This window comes from Mastacembelus armatus, chromosome 3, assembly GCF_900324485.2.
Source record: "Mastacembelus armatus chromosome 3, fMasArm1.2, whole genome shotgun sequence".
In the NCBI taxonomy this organism is placed as follows: domain Eukaryota; kingdom Metazoa; phylum Chordata; class Actinopteri; order Synbranchiformes; family Mastacembelidae; genus Mastacembelus; species Mastacembelus armatus.
Window position 1 is genome coordinate 11,840,042 of NC_046635.1, and position 27,086 is coordinate 11,867,127.

At 42.2% G+C, this 27,086-nt stretch overlaps 1 protein-coding gene across 3 annotated transcripts; it reads right to left on the bottom strand.

The window, feature by feature from the left end:
* Positions 1 to 462: 462 nt before the first annotated feature.
* Positions 463 to 26,810, bottom strand: cgnl1 (cingulin-like 1). 3 transcript variants are annotated; one of them, XM_026319923.2, is made up of 19 exons: positions 26,620 to 26,809; positions 22,379 to 24,077; positions 22,109 to 22,203; positions 20,282 to 20,387; positions 19,854 to 19,955; positions 19,179 to 19,315; positions 18,042 to 18,180; positions 17,331 to 17,543; positions 9,137 to 9,343; positions 8,906 to 9,010; positions 8,658 to 8,810; positions 8,113 to 8,283; positions 5,876 to 6,037; positions 5,581 to 5,670; positions 3,143 to 3,226; positions 2,815 to 2,939; positions 2,370 to 2,478; positions 2,099 to 2,262; positions 463 to 1,976 (listed from the first exon to the last, which is right to left on the bottom strand). In XM_026319923.2, the coding sequence occupies exons 2-19, from the start codon at positions 24,023 to 24,025 to the stop codon at positions 1,829 to 1,831; spliced, it is 3,957 nt and encodes a 1,318-aa protein (XP_026175708.1). In that variant the 5' UTR covers positions 24,026 to 24,077; positions 26,620 to 26,809; the 3' UTR covers positions 463 to 1,828. The 3 variants fall into 3 exon arrangements, with proteins under 3 accessions (XP_026175708.1, XP_026175709.1, XP_026175710.1); XM_026319924.2 differs by having other exon boundaries at positions 26,587 to 26,809; XM_026319925.2 differs by lacking the exon at positions 3,143 to 3,226 and having other exon boundaries at positions 26,620 to 26,810.
* Positions 26,811 to 27,086: the final 276 nt, after the last annotated feature.

Below are 27,086 nucleotides of genomic sequence, written 5' to 3' on the forward strand. Positions count from 1 at the left end.
TTGAAATTGTGAACTATTTTGAAAGTTTTTATTTTGAATAACTTTGTAGATAACTTTGGACAGCAAAATCCTGTCTACTGTTCTAATTTTCATTAAACGAGAGAAAAATGTGACATCACCTGTTTCAATATTTTATGTGTATAAATCATAAAGGCAGGAATTCTTAGTTTGATTCAAATTTTTATTGAATTTTTATCACCTTAAACCTGACATGAAAATGTGTTTGAACAAACTGGTTATAGAAACCTCTCATGGTCAATATACAACTGCGTATGTGGAAACCTCAGAACTCCAGGGCACATACAGGGAGAATCAAAATTTCAGTGAAATGGGAGTATTATATTCCTATTACTTATGCATAAATTATTATTCAAAGCAGAGTATTCTTTGTGTGTGTGTGTGTGTGGTGGGGGGCGTCTTTAAATATTGAATGTTGCTAGAAATGATTCTACAACCATGTGATAATAACTGAAGTAACTTTATTCTAGTGTCAGCAGGATTTATGAACATACAAAAGTGTACACAGAGGTAATGGCGGGAATTTGTCTCAATCCACTCTACCCCCTCCACAGGTGTTAAGACTGGAGCATATTCAGCGTAGAGCCAGCAGAGTGCAAATCATCGCAGTGTAGAAAAACATTGATTGTCACTTTCTCTCAGCTAAAGAGTTAAAACTCTTAAACACGAGGAGGTCCACACATGTATTTACAGGATCTACAAGGCCTTAAGTACATAGCGGCACAAGGCAAACACATGTATGAGGTTAAACAAAAAAAAGCTTGTAACATGTTCAGTATTAACATATGCTCCATTCAGGAAAGAAATCATCAGAGAAACAGGTATGAATTAAATCGTTTTCAGTATCAAAATGTGTTCCAAGATAGAATTGTTTTGATATGTTCGGCTTTGTTCACTACTGTAACTGCTAAAGGTCTGACACACAATCAATAATCACAGTTGGATGTCGCCACACGAGGCAGCCTTTTCCAGATGATGTATGGGCAATACTGTGCTGTCACTAATAACAGGAGTAACAAAGACTTTCTGTTGAATGGATTTACAGTGTTATTGGGCATCAAATGATATAAAACTGTAAAAAAAAAAAAAAAACGTGCACAAAGTCCCTCATTTATTGTTCCAGAAGTTTATATGTTCATCTATGAATAAATAAAAAAATATGCTGGCACTCCTAACTTCATATATTTGGATTTGATCTTCATTCATTTAAAAAAAAAAAAAAAGTAAATATATTTAAGTGAGTGATGCAAAATTAATATCCAGATACTGTGTATAAGTTTAACATATTTGATAGGCATAAAAAAGGAAGAGTTAATAACTTCATGTCGTTCACAGAGTCAGAACTGGTTGCGATGTTTTGCAGTGCAGTGCAGTGTGCTTTCAAGTTTACTAATGCTGAATAATCATTGACAAGCATGTGTAATCCATTTGTTAAAGAAAATCCACTCGGAATACAACTGTAGATGTTGGATGGGTAAGACTTAAAGTGGGAATGGAAAATAACTTCAACAGTATATACATTTCATTTCTATGGGACAGGCTAAAACACTAAAACTTTTTATGACTTAATCCGTTAATTACAGAGCTGCTCCAATAATACTGAGTGAATTTACCCACACTGAGACTGTACCCGGACTAAACATCCAGGAGAATGGTGTGTTATTGTTTACGTGTGGATTTTCACAGAAATAGCTGCAAAGCCTCTGAATATTTACGCAGATGTTGCAGAGTAAAAGCTACAGAGGTCTCCATCCATTTGGTCCAACAGTGCTGCAATTAAAGCAGCTTTATTCTCGAGCTCAGAGTTTGTTTACAAAGTGAAGGTGGATAAGATGTTGTCCTGACTTGAGGAGCGCTTGTACCCCGATGATGAGCTAAAGTATGTCTCCCCATCTGTGCTGATGTCATCATCATCGTCATCCAGGTTGTTGAGCAGCGGAGCAGAGGTGCTCTTACGTCTGGATGAGACAGAACAATAATAAAACCTCCACAATGTCGGTTTAAGGCCTTTCGTTTTTTAAAGCACTGATCTGTCTGTTATGGATGACAAATGATGGATATGGTCCTTTTATGGCTTTACCTGATCTCACTTCGCAGAGCTTTGAGCTGGCTCTGGAGCTGCTCGTTGGCCTCCTGTTGCTCATCCAGGTCTCTCTGCAGCTTCTTCTTGCAGTGTTCCAGCCGGTCGATCTCCTCCTCAGCCTCATCCATCTGCCTCTTCAGGGCCTTTAGACGCAGATTCAGCTTCAACAAAGAAAACAACACAGAAGATTAAGAGGGTTCAAGATGAACAGTTGTGTCTAAAGGATGGTACTGTACAGGTCTTTGCTGAATGAGAGTGTATTACATACTTGGTCCTTTTGATCTTGCATTGAGTGGTGTTCTTCTTCAACTTGCATCATCATCTCTTTTACCTTTCTTTCTAGGCGGCGGTTCACCAGCTGCAGGTTGGCACGCTCCCTAAAACATATTTAAATAAACTCATTTAAATAAATCTTAAAACACAAACAAATTAAAAACTGGTTGATCACCTGGAGTCTGATGGTTCTTTAGAGTAAGAAAATTATACAAAAAGATTCTGGGTACTTCCATTACCTGCCTATCTACCTATTGATTCATAACCTCATCAAGTGCATCTTGCTCCTCCAACAGCTGAAACTTTGTGGCCTGGACATCCATGTCAGTATAAACAACTCCTGGCTGTCATCTCCAAACTCTCCCTAAACTTTTCCACTTCCATCACCTCAACTCCAGCAAATCAAGCATCTCTATTCCCAGTTGGAGCCTTCACCTCACCTTTCCTCCCCCTCCAGCCTCTCCTCCAGCTCCTGTATGCGCTCCTCCAGCTGGGCTACCATACCCTCTTTGTTGGACTTCTGGGAGCCCTCTAGATGAGACACTCTGCTTTTCAGGTCTTTATTCTAGAGAAGAGAGGAAGGTGATGAGGTTCTGTGTGTTTAAACAATATTTGTCTTATACAGATGTAAAAATGAAATTAAACAGAATGGATATGATCAAATGAAAATGGTGACAAAGACACATGAATGGAATGAGTTTGTGATTTGAACTGAGTTTGTGGAGTAACTGTATGTAGTTGTTTTCCTGCAGACAGGAGAGTGTGTACCTGTCTCTCCAGAGCCATCTTGTCACACTCCAGGTCCTGTCTGCTAGCTCTCTCCTGCAGGAGTTCATTCCTCATCTGCTCCACCTGTCAAGCCGACAGTCCAGACACTATCATTGCTGCACTCCCACACAGTCTGATGATTGTTATTGTCTCACACACTACAGTAACCACTGTAGCGTTCTGTGAGTCAAAACGCCAAACAATAGACGAGTTCATGTTGAAAGGGCTCTGGTTAATTGTTGGTGGCTTTTCTTGTTTGACTGCATTCCACCATTTCTCAGTGACAGGGGACAAAAGTATCAATAACAGTTTATTTAATATTTAGCTGTAAGCTTTTTAGATTGAGGAAAAAAATATATTTTTAAACATAACATGGAAACATACAGCATTAAAGGAATAGTTCAGCATTTTGGGTAATACGCTCAGTTGCTTTCTTGGCCAGAGTTAAGATCGATACCACTCTCCAAGTCTGTATGGAAAACATGAAGTTAGCACCAGCAGCTGGTTAGCGCCTCACTCATAAACACATTAGATCTAAAGTTAAAAATGACAAGTTGTGGCTTTACACAGAGTTATGTGTAGGTAGTGTGCTTTAGAGGTTTTTGTTACAAGGCTGCAGATCCTCCCCCCTGAATCCAGTTATCATGTTAAGCTAAGCTAATTATCCACCAGATATATGTTTAATGGACAGATATGAGAGTGGCAGAGATCTTCTCGTCTAAGTCTCGTCAGGAAAGCAAACAAGTATTTCTCAAAATTTCAAACTATTCTTTTAATAATAACTTAGTGTCATCACATTTCAACTAACTGCACATTAAAATCACACCAGAGAGGCCTGACTGCATGACCACGGCTGTTCAGTTATAGTTCAAAGGAAGGGGGGATAATCGATACAGCAGTGACGGTTCTTTCTTTGTAAGAGGAGCTTTGAATTGGTGATATTTTATGCCAATTAGTGGGTGACAGTGGGCTGCTCTGATGAACGATGGCCCCTATAACTGGTACACCCAGGACAGTGCTTGGGGGAGCTGAATCAGCAGACTGGAACATACAGCGAAACTAATCTGCTTTGTGAGAGACGGCAGGAGAGGAGAGGGGAGATTACTCTCATTTAGACAGGAGAGGAGCACCTGGTGCCAAGAGAGACGCAGGTGTTCTTCCTGCTGCCTCTGCTGCACCCCCTCCACCCCATAGCCATACATCCCCCCCTCACCTCCCCACAGACATCAGAGGCCGCACACACACCAGCACATACCCGTGTGCGCCACGCGTGCGTGTACGCTCACAAACACACACCACTCGACCGACTCCGCTCCGTCTGCAGTGTTGCCTTGACAACCAGCCAATGCCACTTTGTCACAACACCACTCTTTTCTCTCTGCCAACATTTTTTAAAAGGGAAACCATTTAAGAAGATTTAAATACTCTACTCAACCACACTAAGCCTCTCCTAATGTCACCACACACTTTATTTTGAATTTTGGTCAGAGCCTTAGAGTCTGGTCCAGGTCGAGGCCAAGGGGAGGCTCTGACCAAGCCAGATCTTACAGGCCTGTCTTTGGATCTCATAGGTTTCTATTTAATATGAACGGGTTGCAGAGGTGCCATGAAACTCTGACTACTCCAACTACACAAGACAGACACATTAGCATAAAAACAGCAGGGTGGCAAAAAAAGCACTGATATTTAGTAAACACTCTCCCATCAGCAAGCAACAGTCTTAAAATCGCACGTACTTTATCTAAACCTTACTTCACAGTGCCTCCGTCAGCAGCTTTATCACAGAAGAAGTTAAACTCAAGCATTTGCTTGTAAGGATATAAAAACCAACTTCAAGCACAAGAACTGCATTTGTTCTCAAGATGAATTTACAAGTGAACTCCACAACCTGAAAACTTGAGACTTTTGGCAGCTTGCATATTTTGGCTTGTGTGCTGTGTATTAAGAAGGGTCTTTTGTGACTGTACCATGAAAATTGAAAAGACGCTCTTAGACCACGCTGGCAGGCTGCCAATCTGAATGATTATGTAAGATCATCTTACAAAGCAATAACCCGTCTGCTTTATCCACACCAGAAATAAACTGTGGATGTTATATGCAAAGACGCACATGCCCGAGAGTGTGCAATGCACCAAAGCACTGATATAACCCCATCAACCTGCATATGAATTCTGATTTGGTTCTTTCAGGACTATATCTGAGACCTGGGACTGTTTCATAGAGGTCACAAGCTCCTTTCATTCAGAGATTAGTGGTTGCAGTTATGATGTTAGAGGTGGAAGACAAAGCAACAGGAGATGTGGATATCATTTACAGGTTGGGATGGAACAGAGACACGTCTGTGAGAACTGAAGTGATCATGAACAGGAGGTCATTGACACAGGTGAGCACTGATAATGACAATGTGTTGAGTGTGTCAATGTGTGTGTGAGATGAACCTGCTCTCGTCCTCGGTCTATCCTGTCCATCAACTGCTCTCCATTCTGACGCTCCTCTTCCAGGTCCAGCTCCAGTTGAGCAATCCTGTCCTGCAAAGCAAAGCAGTTCCATCCGTATGATCAGCCTGTGTCTCAGGTTGTCTTCTACTAACAGCTGGTGAGTGACCTACTCAGTCTACTGAGATGTTCTTGCATTCTGAATGAGTGTCATGAAATCTTTTACAAGGATTTGACAATATAATGTTTGTCACATACAAAGCCTTTATCAGCAGCTTTACATGGCATCCTTATGTACCTGCATGAGTTTCATTTGTCGGGATTTGTCTTCTTTAGTGTTGGCGTTTGTCTCAGCCTCTGTCTTCAGATCCTGAACCTCCTTCTCTAGCTTCTTCTCCTTGAGCACAGCTTCGTCTTGTTCCCTCTGACACTGCCGCAGGTCCTCCTCCCGGCGCGACAGCTAAAGCAAAATGCATCGACACACTTCAAGACCTGAAGAATTACTTAAACATCATTGCTTCTTACTCCGATTCATTTTATTGTCCTGTGTAAACACCCAGAGCACCTCATAGAAAATATTTTATGACAGTGTTCTATCTCTGAAGATCAGTGAAACTAAAGAACCCTCAGCATGTTACAAATATTTCTGCAGTAAGTGCAGATTAAAAGCAGCCCTCCTGTGAAAAGTCTATTTCACTTTTCAATATGTCGCCGTGCTTCTTTTCAAGTATTCCTGCTTTAGCAATAACTAACCATTTAGTTGCTGCTTAGAAAAACTATTATAAGGTTCAATTGAATGAATAATGAATCCAGTAGAGCCAGTATTCCCCTCAGCTGCAATACCCCCCAAAGCTGAAAATATGCCCCCCGCCCCCACCCACTGCTTCATGCTTAGACAAGGAAAATTCATCATCTGCATCTGCAATTTCTCACCAGAATAAATATTTGGCCATTAGTGCAGAATTATTAGATATTTCATCTTGTAAATACTTAAGTAAGACCTAATTTAAGCTATGGCGCTAAAGCTGAGCAAACAAAGACCTAGTAATAAGTCTAATGGGATAATCATGCATCCTCTCACAGGACCTGAATAGCCATTTGTTTGGAAATGAGTGACTTAATGTGTTAATGAATTAATGAGAAGGATCTATGGAGTGGAATGATTTATTGCCATTCTTATGTTATCTTTATGGCCGCATCTCCCTTGAACATCAATTAAATCTGTAAGGTTTTTACCTAGTTAAATATAGAAGTATGTATTCAGCCTACAGCACATTTGCAAATTTAGTAATGATTCGCCAAGTTCACATGGGTGGAGACTGAACATTTCAAAGCAGCTGGAAAAGTGGACTCACTGGGCCCAGTCCAGAGCAATCAGTCTCTCAGGAGAGGCAAAGGAGGAGGATGTGAATATAGCCAGCACAGCTTTCACAACAATGATATCACAATACTGACATCCTCCTCTTCCTGTGGAGCAGCTGAACAAAGACACATTAGAGTGGATACAGACAGAAAGAAAAAAGAACCTGTATGCTGACCTTGTCCTGCATGTCCACTTTACTCACTTTACTCCCTACCACATGACATGTACAGCTGAAAGCTCATCCACATCAACTAATAAATACCTGTTCCAGAAGATCTGTCAATACGGAGGAACTGCCAATAAGCCTGTTGAGCTGAGCATCAAGACATTCACTGCCAAAGCCTCTATTAAAGGACTCAAGTGAAGCTTTTATTATAAACAGACACTGGGTTGCGGTTACTGCATTGAGTCTATCCTCATGTTTTTAAGGTGTAACAAACATATAAGAAGCAAAATTATTTACACACCTCTATAGAAGTTTTGATTTATGCATTGTTTACACCTGTTTTTTTTTTTAAATAATTACCTTCTCTTCCTTTAAAAAGGGACATTTCTACCTTTCAGGGCACATTACCCCTAAAAACTGTCCAGTCAGCAGGACTGTGTATCATATCATCAGTGTGCTCATGGTGACTTTGTGTAGATACAACACAAGGTACAAATAATCTATTTAAATTATAGCTCGGTTTTTATATCAAAAAACATTTGAAAAACACCATAAAATGGTGCCAGTGCACAGTAGTCAAACGCCGTTAGGTTTCACTATTAAGGCATTATGACCACACACCTCGGAATTACTAAGGAATTCACCACATTTGCCTTTTAAATCTACCACTGAGGGTAAACATGAATTTAAATAAAGAACTGAGATTTTCTCTGACCGCAGCTATTGCACTTTAATATCATGTTTTGGGCTTGAGAGGACAGTGGTGATACCGGAGTGATGACATCACCCTCTGAAAGGAGAGGGTGCTGATGGGAGGAGAGGTCAAACTGGTTTAGCCAGAACAATGGCTCATCGTCTGTTGCTCTGTATGGGAGGCTTAGTTTGACCTCACTAACGATAGCCTCGATTTAACCACTCTCACCATGAAAGCAGGGTTAGGATTCAAATCAGTGTTTCCACTCTGAGAGAACATTATATAAGATGAGACCGACACAGCCCACTGTACCTCTTCCTGCAGGGTTTTGGTAGTCAGCAGGTATTTGTCCACCTCTTGTCCTCGCTCCTTCAGAAGCCTCTGCAGCTCCGCCAGCTCCCGGCGGTTCTTTTCCTTATAAATATCAATCTGCTCCTGTAGCTCCTGGGTGGACGACTGGGAGGCCTGCACAATATCATTCATCTACAGGCACAGTAAGAGAGAGGGGGGTGAGGAAAAGAGAGAAATATGAGAAAAGTAAAAAAAACTGTAATGAGGTTGAAGTGGTTCATGAATGAGGCAGGGATTTTATATCATTGTCTCACAATTTAATTCCTCATTAAATTGGCATATTGAACAGAATCTTTTGCATTCCTTAATCTTTAATAACAACAGTGAAATAATCTAATTGGCCTTAGGTGAGAAAATGTTCTCCAGGCTTCATTTCCACCCTGAAAGACACTGAGGTCAAAAACCAGTTGGTATTTTAAACCAGTTAGTCTGACTAAATTTACTGTTTGAGATGAATACTACAGGTAACTTTTGGTTCCTGTACTGCAGACTGAGGTAATCCTCACCTCCCTCTGAAGCTTCTCCACTGTACGGTCCAGCAGCCTCCTCTCATCCTCTATGTCATTCTTCATGTTTTTGAACTGCTCTTTCTGAGCCCTCTCTTCTTGTAACCTCTCTTCCAATTCCTTATGTTCACTGCTCAGTTTGGTCAAGTTTCTCTACAGAAGGTCACAACATTAAAGCAATGAAATTGCACTTGTGATAAAAGTCTATGTTGTTCTACAGGAATGTAGTTCAATGTTGCAAATCTCACCTGCACATCCTCGAGCCGGATGGTTAACGCACGGTTGGCACGTGACATCTCCTCTTCTTGCTCCTTAATTTCTGCCAAAGACTCTTCCAGTTGCTTTTTTTCTCTCTATAGACATTGTTGGATATAAAACAGTCATATAGTACAATACACTACTAAACCTGCAAAATAATAAAACTAGCATCAGTTAACTGTTAACTGCAATTGTCCCCTTTATTCTACTTGGCCCCTCACCTCCAGTCTGCCAACTCTGTCCCCCAGCCTGCTCTCCTGTAGCTTGGCCTCATCGATGATGCGGTTGAGCTTGGCCACCTCATTTTCCAGTTCCTGTGCCCGCCTGCGCAACCGATCGGCCTCTTGGGTGAGCCGTCCTGCTTGGCCTTCCACTGCACCCTTGGCTGCCTCCAATTCTGTCTTCTCACGGACCACCGCTGCGCTGCTCTACAGATCAGAACAGGAAACGAGGGTTCAGTACAAAGGAGGCAGGAGTGTGTGACATTTAGAAGAAAGTGGAACGATGCATGATGGAACATTTGAGACTCCCTGAAATGCCTCATGCAACAAAGAGCCATTTGTGGTCCTCAGTTTCTCTCTGAACTTCTGTTGCTGTGGAGACAGAGAATAACTATGGCCTCCTGCGATTCTCTCACATTTTATAATAAACCAGAGATGACGGCAACTAAATGTGAGCTTTCGCTGGCCTCTGCTGACTGATACCCACACAAAGTTAGTGAGCTAGTAAGGTAGGTCTGCTAGTCTGTGTTGGCACTACATTCAAAGTTTTTCCAGCTGATATAACTGCTGGGATATGGCTGACCCCTACCTATCCTGAGAAATCAAGAGATAAGCCAAATTTATAGTATTAGTCTGGCTCTGGCCTCTCAGGGTGAGGAAAGAACAGGAGACAACCACAACTTTGAATCTTTACAACAAATAACAGGTTTCAATTGTGAGAAACAGCATCAGCTGACAACAGACTTGGCAAGGTTTGATTAGAAAAAAAAAAAAAGATGTTTTGGCACCGAGGTGGAATGTTAGGAAACTGGTTTGGCAAATTGTTGTTTACGTCAATGCCCACACTCATGTACGTGTGGAAAACTGTAACTGTGAAATTTTTCATCTAATAACCACACTTTAAAAACTTCAATAAGTGCAATTAAAGTTCAGTGCTGTGTTCCTACACAGACTTGATACTCTTTGCTACTTAACACACTAATATCCAAGTATGTCACTGCATGGGAATGGGTGCACCAAAGCATTAAAGAGTGCACACCCTGCTACCTTGAAGAACCTGCTGTCTGAGTTGTAACCCAGCACTGACACAAGGATGAAAGATTATGCAGGAAATTGCATTAATACAAACTAAAAACCCGTTTCATGTTCTCAAGAAGTAGCCTGGGAATCTCGACAGCAGACACCTTCCTGCTAAATTAGATAATCACCAGGAAATAAGAAAATATTAGATTCTTTGATGCGCACTTTGAAGCAGGTAACTTTTATACAAATACAAACGTCGGTTTCTGCTGTAATCCAAAGTACTCATCCTCCCTTAAAATCTTTAGTGACTAAGGTGAAAAGCACTTGGTCCGGTTGTTTTGTCATCATCATGCATGAATAGAGGCACCTCTTGAGCCAGAAAGGTGACAGGTGCCTTCCCTGTTTCAGTGCAGGCCAGTCAGACCTGTTTCCCCCGTCACCACGGAGCCACCCTCATCTCTGCCTCGCTGGGTCATTTCCTGTGTACTCAGAGGAACGAGTGCTGTACAGACTCAGTGCCTCCAAATCCAGGCATTACACTGTTTCACCTCCAAAGATTAGCCAAGCAAATACAAATAATGTTGAACAAATTAGAGAAATACCACAGGCCTTTCCAGTTCTACTTACACAAAGTTACAAACAAAGCAGATGTTAATATTTCTACTGAATGACTGTAAAACCAGTAAATAAAAGTGATGGTATTGGTTATACTGCGATTGTACTGAGGGCTGAGCCTCAGGAATGCGAAAAGGGGGTTAGACACAGCTTTGACTACAATCATGAAGCAGTAATAATGTATGTCAGGTTTTTAACAACATACACAACAGGTTCAGGCATCACACTTCACTGCCTGTCCCACTTCCCACAGTGGGTCATGCAAGTTAAAAAGGGGGAGACCCTGCTGCTGTCTGCGACAAGAAGTGTGAAGAGATGCAGTCTTTTAAGACTCATTTAGTGCTTTTAACAGGCCTGACTGACAACTTAATATTACCTATTAGCCTATACACTAGTTATTACAAGTTATTTCATTTTTTTTCTCATCCACTACTACAAAAAGTGAATCATTCATTAAAGGTGTCATTAAAGATTACATAACAATCACTAAAGGCTTAATCCTAACACAATCACTTTATCAGTTATTAGACAATGATTTGTTTATCTTGTATATTTTACACAATGCTGTATAGACTCTTTAAACAAACAAACCTAACAAAGACAACCCAAGCTGAATTCAGTTTATTAGTGCAATCTCAATACAATATGTGTTAATATCACTCCGCTAGGCCATTTTTTTCCTCCTCTACCCTAACTCAAAGTTTGACATCGGTCTTCTTATGTACTCAATCTGTTTGTCTAATGTTGCACATTAACTAAGTGACTTTGTGCAGTTATTGAAGTGCGGCTCGAATGCTGAAGGGTCTGTATGACACTGTGTGTTGGGGTGAGATCTTGGCTCTTACTTTTATTTCCACCAAATCAAACTTGTGCATAATAAAAGAGCTGATGGCCTAACAATAAATGCAAATATCATAATGATGGACGTCGACAAGCTTCATACATTAAAAGTAAAAATAGGCTGAAGTCCTGCATGAACTGGAAAAGTATTTGACATTATGACAAAGACTCTAGATAATAACTCGTAATTCAGTGCAACATTCCAATTCGACGATAAGCTGCAAATTCACCAAACCAGAATGTTCTGAGAAACATTTATGTCAAAATCAGCTGAAAAAAAAACTATGCTATGATTTCACTGATAAAAAAGGGCCCACACCAACACTGACCTACTAATTAACAAATATATTATAGATCTTAGTTCTCTGTGTCTGGCAAAAAGTTTCAAGAGGAAGACATGTTTCTTCACATTTCCCTTTTCTTTCCTTCTTTTGGTGGATTCATTGTTTCCTGCTATTCCTGTTCAATCTTTACTCATGTTTCCTGCCTTCAGTTAATCTCGTTCATGCTTTATCACATCCCACGATATCTGTTCATTTGACTTTCTTCCTGCATCCCACAAACAAACATGTATGATTCTTTCTTTTAGACCAACTGTTGCAGAACCATAACAATTACACCATCACTGCCAACAACTGCAGAAAGTACTACTGCTTCAACACACCTGCTGGCTTTGTACCACAATGGATATAACGCAAACACACACACAAACATATACTGTAAGAGATGACATCTTTGCAATGACACTAAAATATTCATGGCAGGCTATAAAAAGCCTGTTAACTTTTCTACAGTATACTGTATGCACACAAAACAATAGTATGGTGAGTTTTGTATTTACTGGCCAAGCAGGGGTTTTATTGTTCTGGGGATAAAATAAAGCCAAAGATTTTACTTATCACAGGTTTGAGCTTTTTAAGAAGGGATGTAGTCTTGATTTGTGTTTGAAAAGGGGCTACACATCCTAACATGATTACATAACATAAAATTACAAGGTTGCTCAGAGTACAGGTAGTTTTCTGTGTGGTATCGCATTATCTGAACTTAACCCTCATATGAAGGGGGGGGGGGTGTCTTTGGCAGTGCAGACACGTTGCTTTGCCAGCACAAGTTTGTCTTACTAAAGCCGTGCCTCTCCTCTTTAAAGAAGGCGCCCAGACCTGAGGATAACTGGAACAGAATGCCTGTTATGAATGGCAGCACTTAGGAAGCATTGGCATTTCTTGGGTCAGTGGAGGACAGCAATAAAATCTCAATTCTTGTCCACAGAGAAGTGAAAACAGAAACCTGCTCTATGCAAAACCAGACTGCAGCGGTGCTGGCACATAACAGCTCCAGGATGCACTGATATTTCTCTTACAAACAATAATGCTTGAAAGTCCTGATAATATTTTGATGTGATTTCATCACAGCACACCAAGTGTGCCTGATTCAGCCCAATCTGAAATACGCAGGTCATAGGGCCACCTATACGAAAATACGCAGAATAAATTCATTTTTACTAGCCATCAGTATAATCACTGATGATAAACTGTCTATAAAGCTATGCAGTCATATCTAACAAATCGAACAGATTTTAGAATCATCTAATCTATAGCCTTTTGGGTTTGTGAAATATTCAGCAAAGGTCTCTAAATCCATTCATTTCTCCACTCAAAAATCAGGTTCACAACAAAAACTGAAGAACTGTACCAGACTTACAGCTTCATAAAATAATCACATTAATTACAGAGAAATAAAGACTGTTTATTGGGACTGACTCAGAGTGACTTTCACTTAAAGGCCTCACAGTACAAATTCAATCATGCAAAGTCTCAGCAGAAAATTCTATATTCAGGTTTTCCAGGCCAAAGGCCAAAGAAGACAAGTTTGTATAAATCCAAAAATCTACATCCTCCACAACAGTTCAACAGCTAAAACACAATCTCAGCCTTTATTTGTTACAATTCATGTACTAAAGCAGATATAAATTCAAATATAAGACACATCACCAGATCCAGATTAAGGAGTGGCATAACTGTGTAACAAACTGTGCAAGGAATAAGGAATCACCCAAAACTTCAAAAGAAAACAGAGTGACCATGACTTGATAAGCGTAACCTCTCAGGTTTTAACTGTTAGTCTCAAATGGTTTAGGTTATCATAGTATGTGGCATGTATTTAACTCCTGCAAGTTGTTTTGGTAGATTAGACTCCCACCATATCAGGGCTCATAGGCAGTGAGTGAAGAAGCTCTCAGGCCCACACCTGGTTTCACCCAGACCCTATGCAACAACACTTTCTGAATTTAACACTTTCTGACTGAATTTCTGGGTATTTCGTTCCTGTTTTTAAGTGTTTAATGTCATCAATCTATAAAGTTGTCAGTGAAGCTATTTGGAGACCCAGACAACCTCACATTTCAACAAGGATAATTCCGTGCAGGCTCTGTCAATATCCAGAAAGTCTCTTCTTTTCCTTCCACACTTGCGCTTCTGTGTCTCCTTCCTCCTCCTTCCAGTCTCCTACCAAAAGCAGCTCCTAAAGCTAAGCTGGGAAATATAGTGCTATCATCAAAGACACAGACTCATGCGAGAGAGTTTACGTTCAAAACAGGCCCGAGGAGGGGGGGGGCCTCTTCTCTAGGACACCTGAGTTTGATGATCAGACAGTGAGACTTCAGTTCACACAGCGGCAGAGATTACTCAAGAGGCAGGCTGAGATACACGCGGGAATGGCACAGGCCACAAAATGAACTGCTGAGCGGGAGATCACCGCAGCGTCTTGTGTGAAAACTGTGGAGTTAGGAAATGAAAAAGTAACATTTGGAATTGAGGTTACAGATGAGAGCATGATAACAATGTGGCCATGTTACACACTGGGGCACAGGGCTGTAGGTGAAACAACAGAAGCTGGAAATAGTGTGATAAGCACTGGCTCTGTCTCTACAATTAGGATGGGGAGAATACAGCTGAGACCTATTAAAGCCTCTAACCCTGAGAACACTGCAGAGATGGAAATGCAACTGCAGCACCCTAAAGATGTATAAATGAAAAGATCCAAGCCTCTCACACACACACACACACACACACACACACACACACACACACACACACACACACACACACACCGGAGTGGGTACATCATAACGGTGCTGGAGCTGAGGGAAAGAGGAGGTCTGCAGGGTGCACATTCTCCAACTTTGACCCCTACATTCCTGGAAACAAATCTTTCTCTTCACTCACTGCACCTCATCCTCTCGCATTTTCTGCATACCAGCAGATGCTGACACAAAAGCTTAAATCAACTTCCAAATGTGTAAATATAAAACATCACAAAGCCAAGTTAGTTGAGCGAACTATAGGCATAGAAGATTTTTCAACCTTCATAAAATTCCAGATTTCAGCTCATTGAAAACACAATGCAACTTTCAATTTAAGACACAAAACAGGCCCATCACTCCTTTCATGGGGGCTGGCCATGCATCTCCTTTTCTACAACATACTGACCCACTTATTCAGCATGTCCCAACCCCCGCTGCTGGTATTGTGTGAAACAGACTCATCATTCATCACCGACTGAGGTCCACAATTACCCCCACTCTTTCGGGGCACAGAAAGAAGAGGGGACACGACGCAACTCAGGAGCGGCAGCTCATTAGATTAGTGATGGCCTGCCACTGCAATTAACTGGTATACAGAGCAATTTAGTGCTCCAGTTTTCAGCATTCTTCTCTGCATGGGTCGCTCTGGTCACCCCAAACATCAGGGCCACACAAAGAGAGACGCTGCACTTTGGTTGGAAATAGGGCAGGAAAATAAAAGATGCAAAGTTGACTTTGGTTCTGTTTTCTTTCTGACAACTTTAGAGTAGAAACACAGGACGTATAAAATATAAAGATCAGAATACTGGCCACAAGCTGTTTACATTTCGGACTTCAAAGGCCTTGGGGTTTCATAGCAATGTTTATCTTACTACTTTGCCAGACACAGAGAACTAAGATTTATAATATATTGAACTGCATTGTCTTTTAAAAGCTTCCCTTATTTAATGATTATTTAACCTCTTGTCTTTTGTAGAGCTCATTATCCATTAGCACATTTACTCCAACATAAGCAGCACATTTAAAAACACAAAAGCATAAATGGTGCCACTGTATAGACGGAGTTAATGTGTATCCAATGCACAACTGTATAACCAGTAATAATAACCGACAGACACGATCTTCTGATGTACAAATGTCTCCTAAGGAGATTAACTCAAAGACATAAAGGACAAACTCCAGTGAGTGACTTCTATTAGATCTTAAAAGAGAAACAAACAATGACTTCATCTCGCTCAAGTGTTTACAAAGCACTGATGGTAAACCTCTGATGGTACGCTCCCTCGGGGGAGCAGCACCTCTGTTCAACAAAAGGAAATGTTCTCATAGCCTCGTTCTGCAATGCGCTGCAGTGGACCCTGACAGGCCCGCAGGAAGCTGAGAACAAGGACAACTTCCACTCTTGGAGACAAACAGGACACACGGGTCACACAGCAACCTACTGAAAACAATGCGAGTTTAGGCCACTCAGTGCGTGGTGTGTGCTGCTAGTCTCACCAGAACTCACCTTCCTCGATTTAAAAGACAACAGCTGACAAACCCTCTCTGCTCTAAAGAAAATTTACCTTCACATAGTTTACTTTTAAATGATGGCTGCTTCATCACCAGTACTGCCGTCCTAATGGTGTTTCAATAAAACTAATTAGCTTAATAGGAGGTTCAAGAAGGTTTCTTAATTCTAACACTGTTTGCCAGTGTACTAACAACAGAACTGCATCTGTGTCTATTTTTGAATGTATCGGGGCCTTTGAGACTAAATTACCACTGTGACCTTGCCAGTAAGCCAACTTTTCACAACTTCACGTTTCAAACACCATCCTTCCTGTAAAAGCCTCTCCATCGAGGAGAAGGCTGAGATAAGAAACCCCCTCCACACTTTGTGAAAAGTGATGACAAGGTACATGTAACGGTTCTCATCACTTTGCTCTGCTGACGAGGCTCAAGTTTATGCACTCTAGCTGAGCTGAATTTCCACTTGTGCTCAAAAACATACCAACTTTGCACTGCTGTGGGTGAGTATGCAGAGTTAACAGTAATCTATGGGTGAGGATATTTTAAATGTGATGTTTCATTAGATATCAGATACTTATACAGAAATTCAAGGTTGAAGCTCAGTCTCGGTATTTAGAAAGTCAATGCTTCAGCTGTGAAACCACTGAAAATATGTAAATTATGTCTTTTTAATCAGCGACTCTGCATCTGATGGCAAACATATGGCACAATTTACAATTCAAAACACACATGGGTGTGTTTGTTCATTCCTTGCAGGGACTTTACATTATCCTAAATTCTTTTCTTGGAGACTTAGCCTAACCTTAACCATAACCACCACTTACCTACACCGACCCTTAACCAACCCTTAGATCACCCTAAAATTAATGACCTGGTACCTACATGGAGTCTCCACACTGGGAGTGTGTAAACAGATTTCCCACAGTGTGAGCAACACAAAGTGCACACACACACACAGACACACGCACACACAGTTACAGCTCCCCTGATGCAACGCTTATCTCCACACTCCTCTGTGAAAGGGTGTGTTTCGGGCTGGGGGAGGGTGAGAGCAAAGGAAACAAGAAGGAGGGAACATAGGGAGTCAAACTGGAGGAGAGGGCAGGGAGTGAGACTGATTACCTTCTTGGCCTCCTCCAAAGACATCTGCAGCTTGCTTATTTCCTTCTCATACTGCTCCCTCATCTTGTCCACCTCCTGATCATGAGCGGCCACTTCCTCCTTCAGAGCTCCTTTAAGAGCTGTCAGCTCCCTCTCTCGCCTCCTCAGCACTTCCTCCTGCTCCTCTTTGGCCAGGAGAACTTCCTGCATCTCCACCTTCAGCTGCATCATGTCCTGTGGAAAGTTGAAGTTTTTAATCATTTCAGAATTTTAAAGCTGAATTGCAGATTCTGACTGTGACCGTGATGTTTGCCCTTGTTTTTGGTTACACACTCTTCTCTCAATGCAAACACATTTACTAAACTGTCTAAACAGTTTCATAACTGCATCCTCCCACTTGTGAGTTCATTAAGATTTATATATGCTGCAGTGTCTCAGAGAGAAATCTTTCACCATATGTAGTTAATCAATAAAATCTTCAGTAAAATAAAATGCATTCTGTGTTAATGTGGTGTGAAACAGTATTGCAACATAGAACTCAAAACAGCGAGCCCCTTTGAGACAAGCTAGTCTCTACAGTGGTGCAAAGAGCAACCCAATGTCACCTCACTCCAAAACTACATTTTATCTTGTGGTTTTATGTACAATTTTGAGGTTTTCAGAGTCCCAAGTGAAAGACCTTCATCTTTCATGGTGATTTTGGTAAACATCGGCCATCAGACACTGCATTACCGTCATAATCATGTCTTTCTCTTCATCAGCAGCTGACTTCTTGGCTGAGTCAAGCTCATCATGCATCTCTGACAGCTGGTCCTGCAGGTCTCTGATCTCCGTCTGAGACTGTTCCCTCTCCATCTTCACCTGAAACAACCTGACAAACCACCCAGCCTGTCACCACAATACACATACTGTACACATATACTGGACATACGCACCTGCAGCTTCATTTGGACATACAAATGGAAACACCTGCACTGGGTCTGAATGGGAGGCCCACAGAGGTCGGAGGGTAAATTGAAGAGCTAAATCAAAGCAAACTAATAATGTCTAAAATGCCTCTACACAACAACACTGAGTGAGGGGTAAGGCTGTTAAAAGATGTAAGACAACTCAGCACAACATAGACTCAAGTAGAACATCTATTCTGCTGTAAGAAGATACTCAGAGAGGAGCACCCAGGAACTGAATGGCTATAGCCAAAATATATTTTAAAAAAAACTAACTTACTATTGTGACCTAGGACATGTAACCCCCCCAAATAAAACCAGCAAGCTATGAAGGTATTAACTATGTGAAGGGGCGAATATGGAGCTGTCAGAGTTAATATGAAATCAATCGGCAGGCAGACATTATTATGGGGGGGTGAAAGACAAACTTAATAAATGATGGGAACACAAAGGGCTGTATCATAAGACAGAGGGACTAACATGGTAACCACTTCAGTTACTATCAACAGCCTGTATGTTTTCATCAACAGACATCTGACACTGGTATCAGTGTGACACTTCACGGAAATACTGGGTTCAAAGGAACTTTAAGCTGCAGACGATGAATCAGACATCAAGCTTATTATTGTTATTGTTGTTACATAACCTGGTGAGGGTGTTGACAGCAAAATATGTCTAGTAAATCACTTCCTCATTTCAAATGCTAACAAAGAGCATCACCAGGAAGGTGTTAGGTGCAGGAGGTTCATGTTATCCCTCGCTGTTCCTGCCTCCCTCTGTGCAGGATCCCCAACAAATCAGCAGGGATCAACAGTGCAGCATAAAGAACATGATCCCTCACCGGCTTCCCACCACCAACACCGACAGTTATGTTCACTGGAGAACACAACCAAAACAGCAGTACCAGTTGTCCTGTACTTACTCTTCTACTGCGGCCTGAAGCTCAGCCTCCGTTTTGGCCAGTTTTTCCTTCAGATTGTTGATCTCCTCTGCACATCGCTCCAGCTCCTGCTGCAGCTCCTTCAAACTTGCTGTTGTCCTCTTGTCACCCTGATTCTTCTGATGGTGTTGGTGAAAAATGTGAATGATGACATTTCAGTATAGATACATACATGTTTTATATCTCCTGCTCAAAGAGTGAACTGAATTGAATTGATTATGGTAAATCACTGCTTCATAAAAACATTAAATATTGCAAAGAGCTATAATATAAACAAGTACATAACATGTATATTCACAAATTAACTCAAAACCCATAGATACCTTCCCAACAGTTTCAACTGTTTAATTTGTTTAACATTAAACAACAGTAAGCACAGGTAAGTGATTACTGAAATACGCACACACTACACAAAAACAGGTTTTGTCTATTTTGTCAATGAAAATATGCCTTTGTGTTAGGCTTAGCCAGGTCTACCTCCGACCAATAGACCCAAAATATGTCTTCAACAAGTTGAACAGTAATCCCTTAAACCTCCTTTCCAAACCAAACCCTTGATTATCCGATGTTCTCAAACAAGCAGTTCAGCAACAAACTGAAAATGGCTTCATAAAGCGCCTGGTGTGAGAGGCTCAGCCGCAGTGAGACAGTAGTTACCGAGGTTTGTTCAGCAAGTTGTCTCTTCAGTTCGACCATTTCTTTCTCCAGTTCAGCGTTTTGCTCCTGCAGGGCTTTGGTCTGTGCAACAACGTCTAGGGACTGAACAGAACGGACGTTTACAAATAAAAACTTTATACCGGTACTATAGTTTTAGGATTCAATTAGGGTAAATATTTAGTAGGAAGGTAAACTGCCTGAGATTGAAATCATCTGACCCTGAGATCAAGCACAGTTTAAATAGCTTTGAGATCACAATATTTCTCATTTTCTGGTACAGCTAAAGCATAAATATAGAACTGCATGATTTTAATTTAAAAATATTCAAAGATGTCCTGCTGACATGTAAGTGGCATATCACAACAGACGTTTGATATTTCACAGGTTAACATTTTAAACTGGTGCACAATTGCAATAACAGAACTCACTTTGTTGTCAGCCTGTGCGCTCGCTGTGGCTCGAGACTTCAACGTCTGTATCTTCTCAAAGACGAGGTTGACCTTTCTCTTTGTCGTTTCATCATTATCATTGCTTCTGCAGACACAAAATACAAAATTGTAGATTACAAAAATCCTTTCTCAGTGTTTGGGGGATCAGGAATTCCTCCCCAAGTGCTCTGGGAACAGGGTAACTCATTCCCAGCTCAGGAAGGATCAGGAAGGATCAATCTGCTTTGATGTGTCACCACACAGCACAAACAGCTTTATTACACTCACCCAATAAACTATAGGGCGCATGCACAGACGAATTAAACGTATGGGCAGTATCGTGGGATTGTTGGTGTCTAATTTCATTACCTGGAAAACTAACAGGAACCAAAGGTAAAAATGTTACAGCAAAACCATCCAGGGTTTCAGAAACACAGCAAAGTCTAGCACTTACTCACACACCTGGGAAACTACGAGTTTCGTTCTTAAACCTTTATTGGCTGCTACCTCCCAACATACAGATTATAACCTAACATTTACATTCATTGAGTAGTGTTTGTTATATTAATAATTCTAACTAAATCATAATTCATTTTTAAATATTATTATAACATTTATTTTTTTACTTTTTTTTTTTTTTTATTAAATTTTGGTAATCAGGTTTATTTTTTCTCTGGTGGTGGCATATGTTTTACAGTAAAAAAACAGTCTTGTTCTAGACAGTAATAACATTTCAACTTCTCTAGAGCAAAAGAAAAGCAGCTCTGTCGTTGCCATGAACAACAAGCATTTCTGAGTTTATCGCCAGACGTTTGAAAGTCCAAAGATGGGAGGATTACTGTACAGAAGAACATTTAATCCTTCAGTTGAAGTGAAAACATCAGAATCAACAAAACTGCAGTTGCACCACTTTCATACAACAGCAGGGATATATTATTTCAATAAATTACAAGGCTGACACAGAAAGCCAAACCCCCGAACCTCCACTCTCCTCTACAGATGACTTTCGTTAAACCGTTCTAGCCTCCTTTGGTGAATGTTTGTCTTCTGGGCTTTGGGAATGCAGCTCAGTTTCAGCCCCTACACTTCCATCTGTGTTTCCTTTTCTTTGTCCTGTGACTCTTGACCTGTGGTCCGACACACCCAAGCAGTTTCCTGTTCTCTTCCTACAACACCAGAGAGCTTGTAGCACATGCAAGAATTGTATGAACCTGCAAAATCATGCACAACTGCTGCAGAGTATAGTTTAACTGTGTTTAACTTCAACAGTCACTGACTTGCTGCTTCAATGAAAGACAGCACCATATGCATAAACCTCCTGCAGCTGTATGTGTTCTTAAAACATAAACTGAACTTAACCTTTCAAACCAACATGTCTTTTCTTTATAGTCAATAGCTGTCTGATTAGAGAAGCAAACACAGGCCTTTCCCTCGTTTCACACTGCAGGGGAAATGAAGTGGACAGAAAAAGTGGCAATCTGCAAGAAAACGAACTCCAGACAGCTGGATCGCTCACAGCCTAGGTGGGAGGGTAAGAGCACATTCCTTTCACTTTTATCACAACCAGCACAATTCTGATAAAAACCACTGATGCATTCCCATAGAGCTGTTTCTCTATGATGCATTGCCTCGTGGTGCAACTGGCCAACGTGGTGACTTTAGGCTTCAAAAGAAAAATAGACTCAGTTCACAATTAATTAACTAACCAACTACCTAACTAACCAATTAACCAACGAACTAAACTAAGGGTAAAGACTCTAATCCAACAGATGGTCACATAAAGCTTAAACACACTTTGAAAAGCGCAGAGAAGTTAAGATAACTCACCCATCCTTAAGGTAATTGAACAGAATTTGTTTGGCCGTCTCTTCGTGTGTTTGTTGTGAAAGCTCTTGCTGACCTTTCAGGAGATCGGGTGTCACCTGGACATGACAGGAAATGAGAGCGAGAGAGCCTAATGAAATGTGAAAGCTCTTAAAGCATAAAAAGCTAGTATCGATATTTGAAGTAAAATAAGACAGTTATGAAAACAAAAAAATCAGAATCCAAACACAACACTGAGTCATGACACTGCAGTGTTGATCTCTGGCTTTGTACCTGAACATCTGCCTCTGCGCTGTCTTTTTTGTCAGCGGTGGAAGCAGGCTTTGACAGTGTTGTTGACAGTGAGGTCGTTGAAATCTTTACAGTAGGAGAGGCACCGTCCTCACTCTCTTTGCTCTTCAATGACAATGAAGTGGACTGAGTCTTCTTGTAACCCTGGAGGGAGCCGACACCTTTCGGGATGGTGCTCTGGGGGGAGGCGGGTGCGCTGGTGGTATGAGATGAAGCCCTGGAGTCGACCTTACCGTCTACAACCATGGACCAAGAGTCCTGAGCACCAGCTGATTTCTGCAGCCTGAGCTGTGAGGGCCGCAGGACATGCTCCATTGACGTCCCACGTTGGCTGCTAAACTCACCCCTGTTGCTAGAGCCATCTCGCAAACCAAAGGCACTGTCCACACTGCGTGAGCGTTTCCTATCCTCTGGATTAATCCTGTTCCTGCGCCCTGCCCTGCCCCTGCGCTGGTGGCTGCCATCTTTGCCATCAAACTTCTCAATGAGCTCATCAACACCAGGAATGGAGCCTGTGTCAATGTCTCTGCCTGAACCCGGTAGAAAAGGGATGTAGCGGCGGTTCTCATGGCGGTTGATGGTGTCTGCGTACAGGGCCTCGACCTGTTCATCGTATACAACCTTAGTGGTGGAAGAGGATGAAGAATGGCGGGAGCGGGAAGAGGACTGAAGAACCGGCCCACTGGAGTCAGTCCTACGCAGAGGAAGGACGTCAGGCTCACGGTGGGCGCGCTCAAGGCTGGAGCTGCCACTGCTCAAAGTACTGGGGGATTGGCACGATGTCTTGTTCTGCTCACTCATGGGACTTGACAAGGTGGAGGACTGAGCCTGGGACGGAGGCGTTTGTTGGTGCTGAGTTTTAAAGGCTGGCTTAGACTCAGGTGGATTCAGGGCGGTGGGTCTAGACTGCAGCTGAGCCATTTGTGATTGCGGCCTGGTCTGAAGTTGAGTGAGCTTGGCTGGAGGTGCAGACTGAGGCTGTGACTTTGGCTTTGGAAGGGTTGTCTCACTCTGGGATGGAAGCTGCCTTTTCTCCTGCTGTCCAGGAGCTTTACTCTGGTCCAGGCTTGATGACCTGGTGTGGGGTGTAGTAGGCACAGGAGACTGGGAGGAGGAACTCTGGTGTTGGGTCCCAGTCTCAGTCACAGGCAGACGCCTTGAAGGCAGGCTGTGGAAACCTTCAAGGTTGAGGGAGTTTTTCTCTGGATCATATGGCTGCAGTATCTCAGGGTGCTTCTGAAAGTTAAGAAGGGTGGACGGTTTCTTTCCTTGTGAATCTGCAACACCATTTTCAGAGCCAGTGTAGTGCATCATATTCTGAGACCTGTACTCCATGAAGGGGCTGTTGGATCCAGCCTCTTTACCTCCTCCAAAATCATACTCCTGGTAGTTCTCAATAAAAGATCCGTCTGTGTCAATGTACCCATTACTGTTAGGGTCAATAAAGGACTGGGGACTCCTGTCCTGGTTGTTGAGAACTACATAAGGGTGTCCATCTATACCCTGGACGCGGATGCTGAGACCGTATGTGCCAGCTCCATTACTCTGGGGCCTGAAGGGGCGGGAAGGCTGAGTGTAGCCCCGCTGTGGTCCACTGTTAGGAATGCTAGTTACTCTGTAGGACTCCATCAGGAATGCAGAAGGAAAATAAATCCCTCTCCCCGGATCAGGTGGTCCACCTCTGCCGGCAGAGATTTAGACAGAGATCAGACACAACATAATTTAGCAATATCAACAACACACTCAGCCTCTAATGAAACACCAAAGCCTCAGAGCATTTAATGAAGATTTCTCTTCTTGTTTTGCATTCTTTATGCTTTGGCTTCTCTACACATAGACCTTTTCTGTCAAACTGCTCATGTCATGGGCTCTGGCCAGATAAAGACTGGTGCTTATAATATCTCACAACCAATGCCTGTGAAAAAATATGACTCAACATCAGCCACATTCTTTAGAACAACAGATATAACCAGGTAGTGTTTAAAAAGGCCTTACAGGTGAGGGTGTAACAGGCACAGCATAACAAAATGACTGTTTGCTGTAAATGACAGAGATTGTAGGTTAAACAGGTCAAGAGACAGGTGCTCGGAGAAAGATAACAGTCTAACATGAGTCAGGTCTGACTCTGTTCTCCACAGGACTTTGGAGGGCATTAGGTTTAGAGTAAGATGTGCAGTGTGTGTGCGTGTGTATACACAGAGTAGATGATCCTTGTAAATGACACTGTAATTTGCTGCCCACGCTCATGGGAAATGCCATGAAAAGAGAGGCACGAAATCTTATTCTGCTCAATTTTGTCACATTTTATAATAATTGCGGGGTTGTCAAAACTGACGGATTTGCTGCCCGTTCCTGAGAACACAGCTGGCAATAAATATCAAACAGCAGACAAATATTAAAGTAATTTGCGCCTGGGAAGGCGGTAAAAACAAAGTCATCAGCAGCCACCATGTGTTTCACCGGACAATGGGCTTTTAGCTGTTCCTGTTTGCTTTGCTGATAGTGTCCCATTCTACCTGATGATACAATACAAAAGGCAGAGCAACATGGGCCTGGAAGAAGGACAATGATAAGACTGACAACAAAGGCAAAACAGGACATATCACAATAGCACAAAGGAGGTAAAGACAGGCCTCTAGACAACTGATAGCCTATGTAAAAAATAAACACAGCAATATGACAATATATACATCTGTCACTGACAACAATGTTGGCATCTTGCTTTGTTTCTGGGTGCATTAGGCCATTGTAGGTAAAGCGCAAACATATAAGGAGGATAGCTGTATGGTAGCAGTGGGTGTTTTATTAGGTTTGCACTCATGTGTACTGATTTGTCAGGTATTCTGGTATCCACTTTCTCTGGTACGTGGGTTTGCCAGAAAATGGATTACACTACAGTATTTAGCAACATAGAAAATTTCAGGGTTTCCACCAATGATTTGTTTAGCCAAGGCGGTAAATCACACAGATCCTGATCGATCTCGTCTCGCTGTCAGTTTAGTCAATAGACACACAATAGGCACACATGTTAACTATATGGGAGTAGCTAAAAATCACACAGCACCTTGTGCCACTTCTCCCCCAACGTTACGCTCTATTTCATTGTACTGTGTAAATACAGTATATAGTACAGTATAGGTGCTTCAGACAATGTTCTTTCCCTCTGTATAAAAAACTGTTGTGTAGGCCACTCCTTCAACAGCACAAGGAGAATTCGGCTCCACCTGGGTCTGACAAGTCAGCAACTATGTAACTGGTTGGTCCTGGTGCTTCAGTTCCTCCTTAACAAGTTTCACTTTCTTTAGTCTGCAGAGGATGGAGGACAGAAAAAGACCACGGTAAAGCGTCCAGTCTAGGAGGCCAGATTAAAGCTAAAGACAACACAGACCCTTTCATCCGTAGAGCCCAACACACAGGGGCTCCAAAACAAGTGTGCAACTTTCCTCCCATTGTCCTTTTCACTGCAAAATTGGAGGAAACAGCCACTGAGCTGCCCCACTGTCCTTCACGGTGGCCGTGCTGCCTTCACTGACACCTAAGCTGCCTTCAACGACCCCTGCCCCGCAGTGCAGGGAGTTCAGCATTGAGCACAGGTTAGGATTTCCAGGCCTGATCTGATCCCAATCTGAGCTGCGCAGAAACTCATTTACCAAGGCTGACACCTCATTCTTCACCAGTGATCTGAGGAGTTTTCTGTGTGGCAGAGGGTCCTGACCTGCGTCTATAGCTGGACGGCGTCACTAAAGGAGCAGATCAGGACGAAGTGACTGTAGGAGGTGAACTTCCAAGACAGTGAAGGATTTACACTGTGGGGAAATATGATCAGTTGCATAACATGAAGGCGAGTTAACACGGAGGCTCAGGTGAATGCAACATGAGCGCACAGGAGCAGCACAACAAACTCACAACGCCTGTGCGTAAATGATAAAACAGAGCATAGTTAGTTAGTTAGTTAGTTGGGTGCGCTGACCCAACAGCGGCGGGTGGAGCTGACGCAGTTTCTGGATATGTTGAGTGCAACAGGTGGCATCAAACACAGCTCCAGCCTGAGATTCACCCTAAAACTTTGCGTTTACTTCGCGTCTTTCATACGGCAACTAGTCACCCTAACGAAGTCGCGTTTATAGCCTGGTCATTCGCCCCTTTTCCATGTTAAGTGCGGAGTTTTAGCCCTTTAGAGTTTAACTCACCGCAGACAATGAACACTGTAGCTCGGTACTCACCGGCGTCGTCTCTCTCTCTCTCTCTCTCTCTCTCTCTCTTGTTCAGTCAGCGAAAACTTTGCACGTTTGTTCAAAACTAAGAACCGAACAACGCAGTTTGCCAACTTATTTGGTTAGGCGTTGTGTTGTGAGAGGCAGAGAGAGAGAGAGAGCAGCACAGTTTCAGGACGTCCGACCCTCCGGGCCGCTCCGCCTCCAGAAACAAGCGCTCAAACCCGCCCACCCACTCAAAAGCAGTCCGCTGGTCCGGCTGTGAACATGGTCCAGTCCCGGGCCCATTCCCGGGCCCAGCTCAGTCTGCCCAGCCTCGAGAACGGTAGAGTTAGGAGCTGGAGCTGACTCTTATATCAACTTATTATAAACAAACATATTTTTTTTCCCAAAAATCTGAAATAATTGTTTGTCAGATTTTAGACCTGCCTGTGAAGAAACTGGGCCAGCCTTAAAAACTAAATGACAGTTTCTGT

Excerpts from the sequence above, each read along its gene's own strand:
- cgnl1 (XM_026319923.2), bottom strand. The coding sequence starts at position 24,025 with ATGGAGTCCTACAGAGTAACTAGCATTCCTAACAGTGGACCACAGCGG. Across the intron at positions 18,181-19,178 it reads CTTCAGGCCGCAGTAGAAGA|GTTGTTTCAGGTGAAGATGG; the intron begins GTAAGTACAGGA and ends GTGGTTTGTCAG. Across the intron at positions 9,011-9,136 it reads ACAGAGTTGGCAGACTGGAG|AGAGAAAAAAAGCAACTGGA; the intron begins GTGAGGGGCCAA and ends CAATGTCTATAG.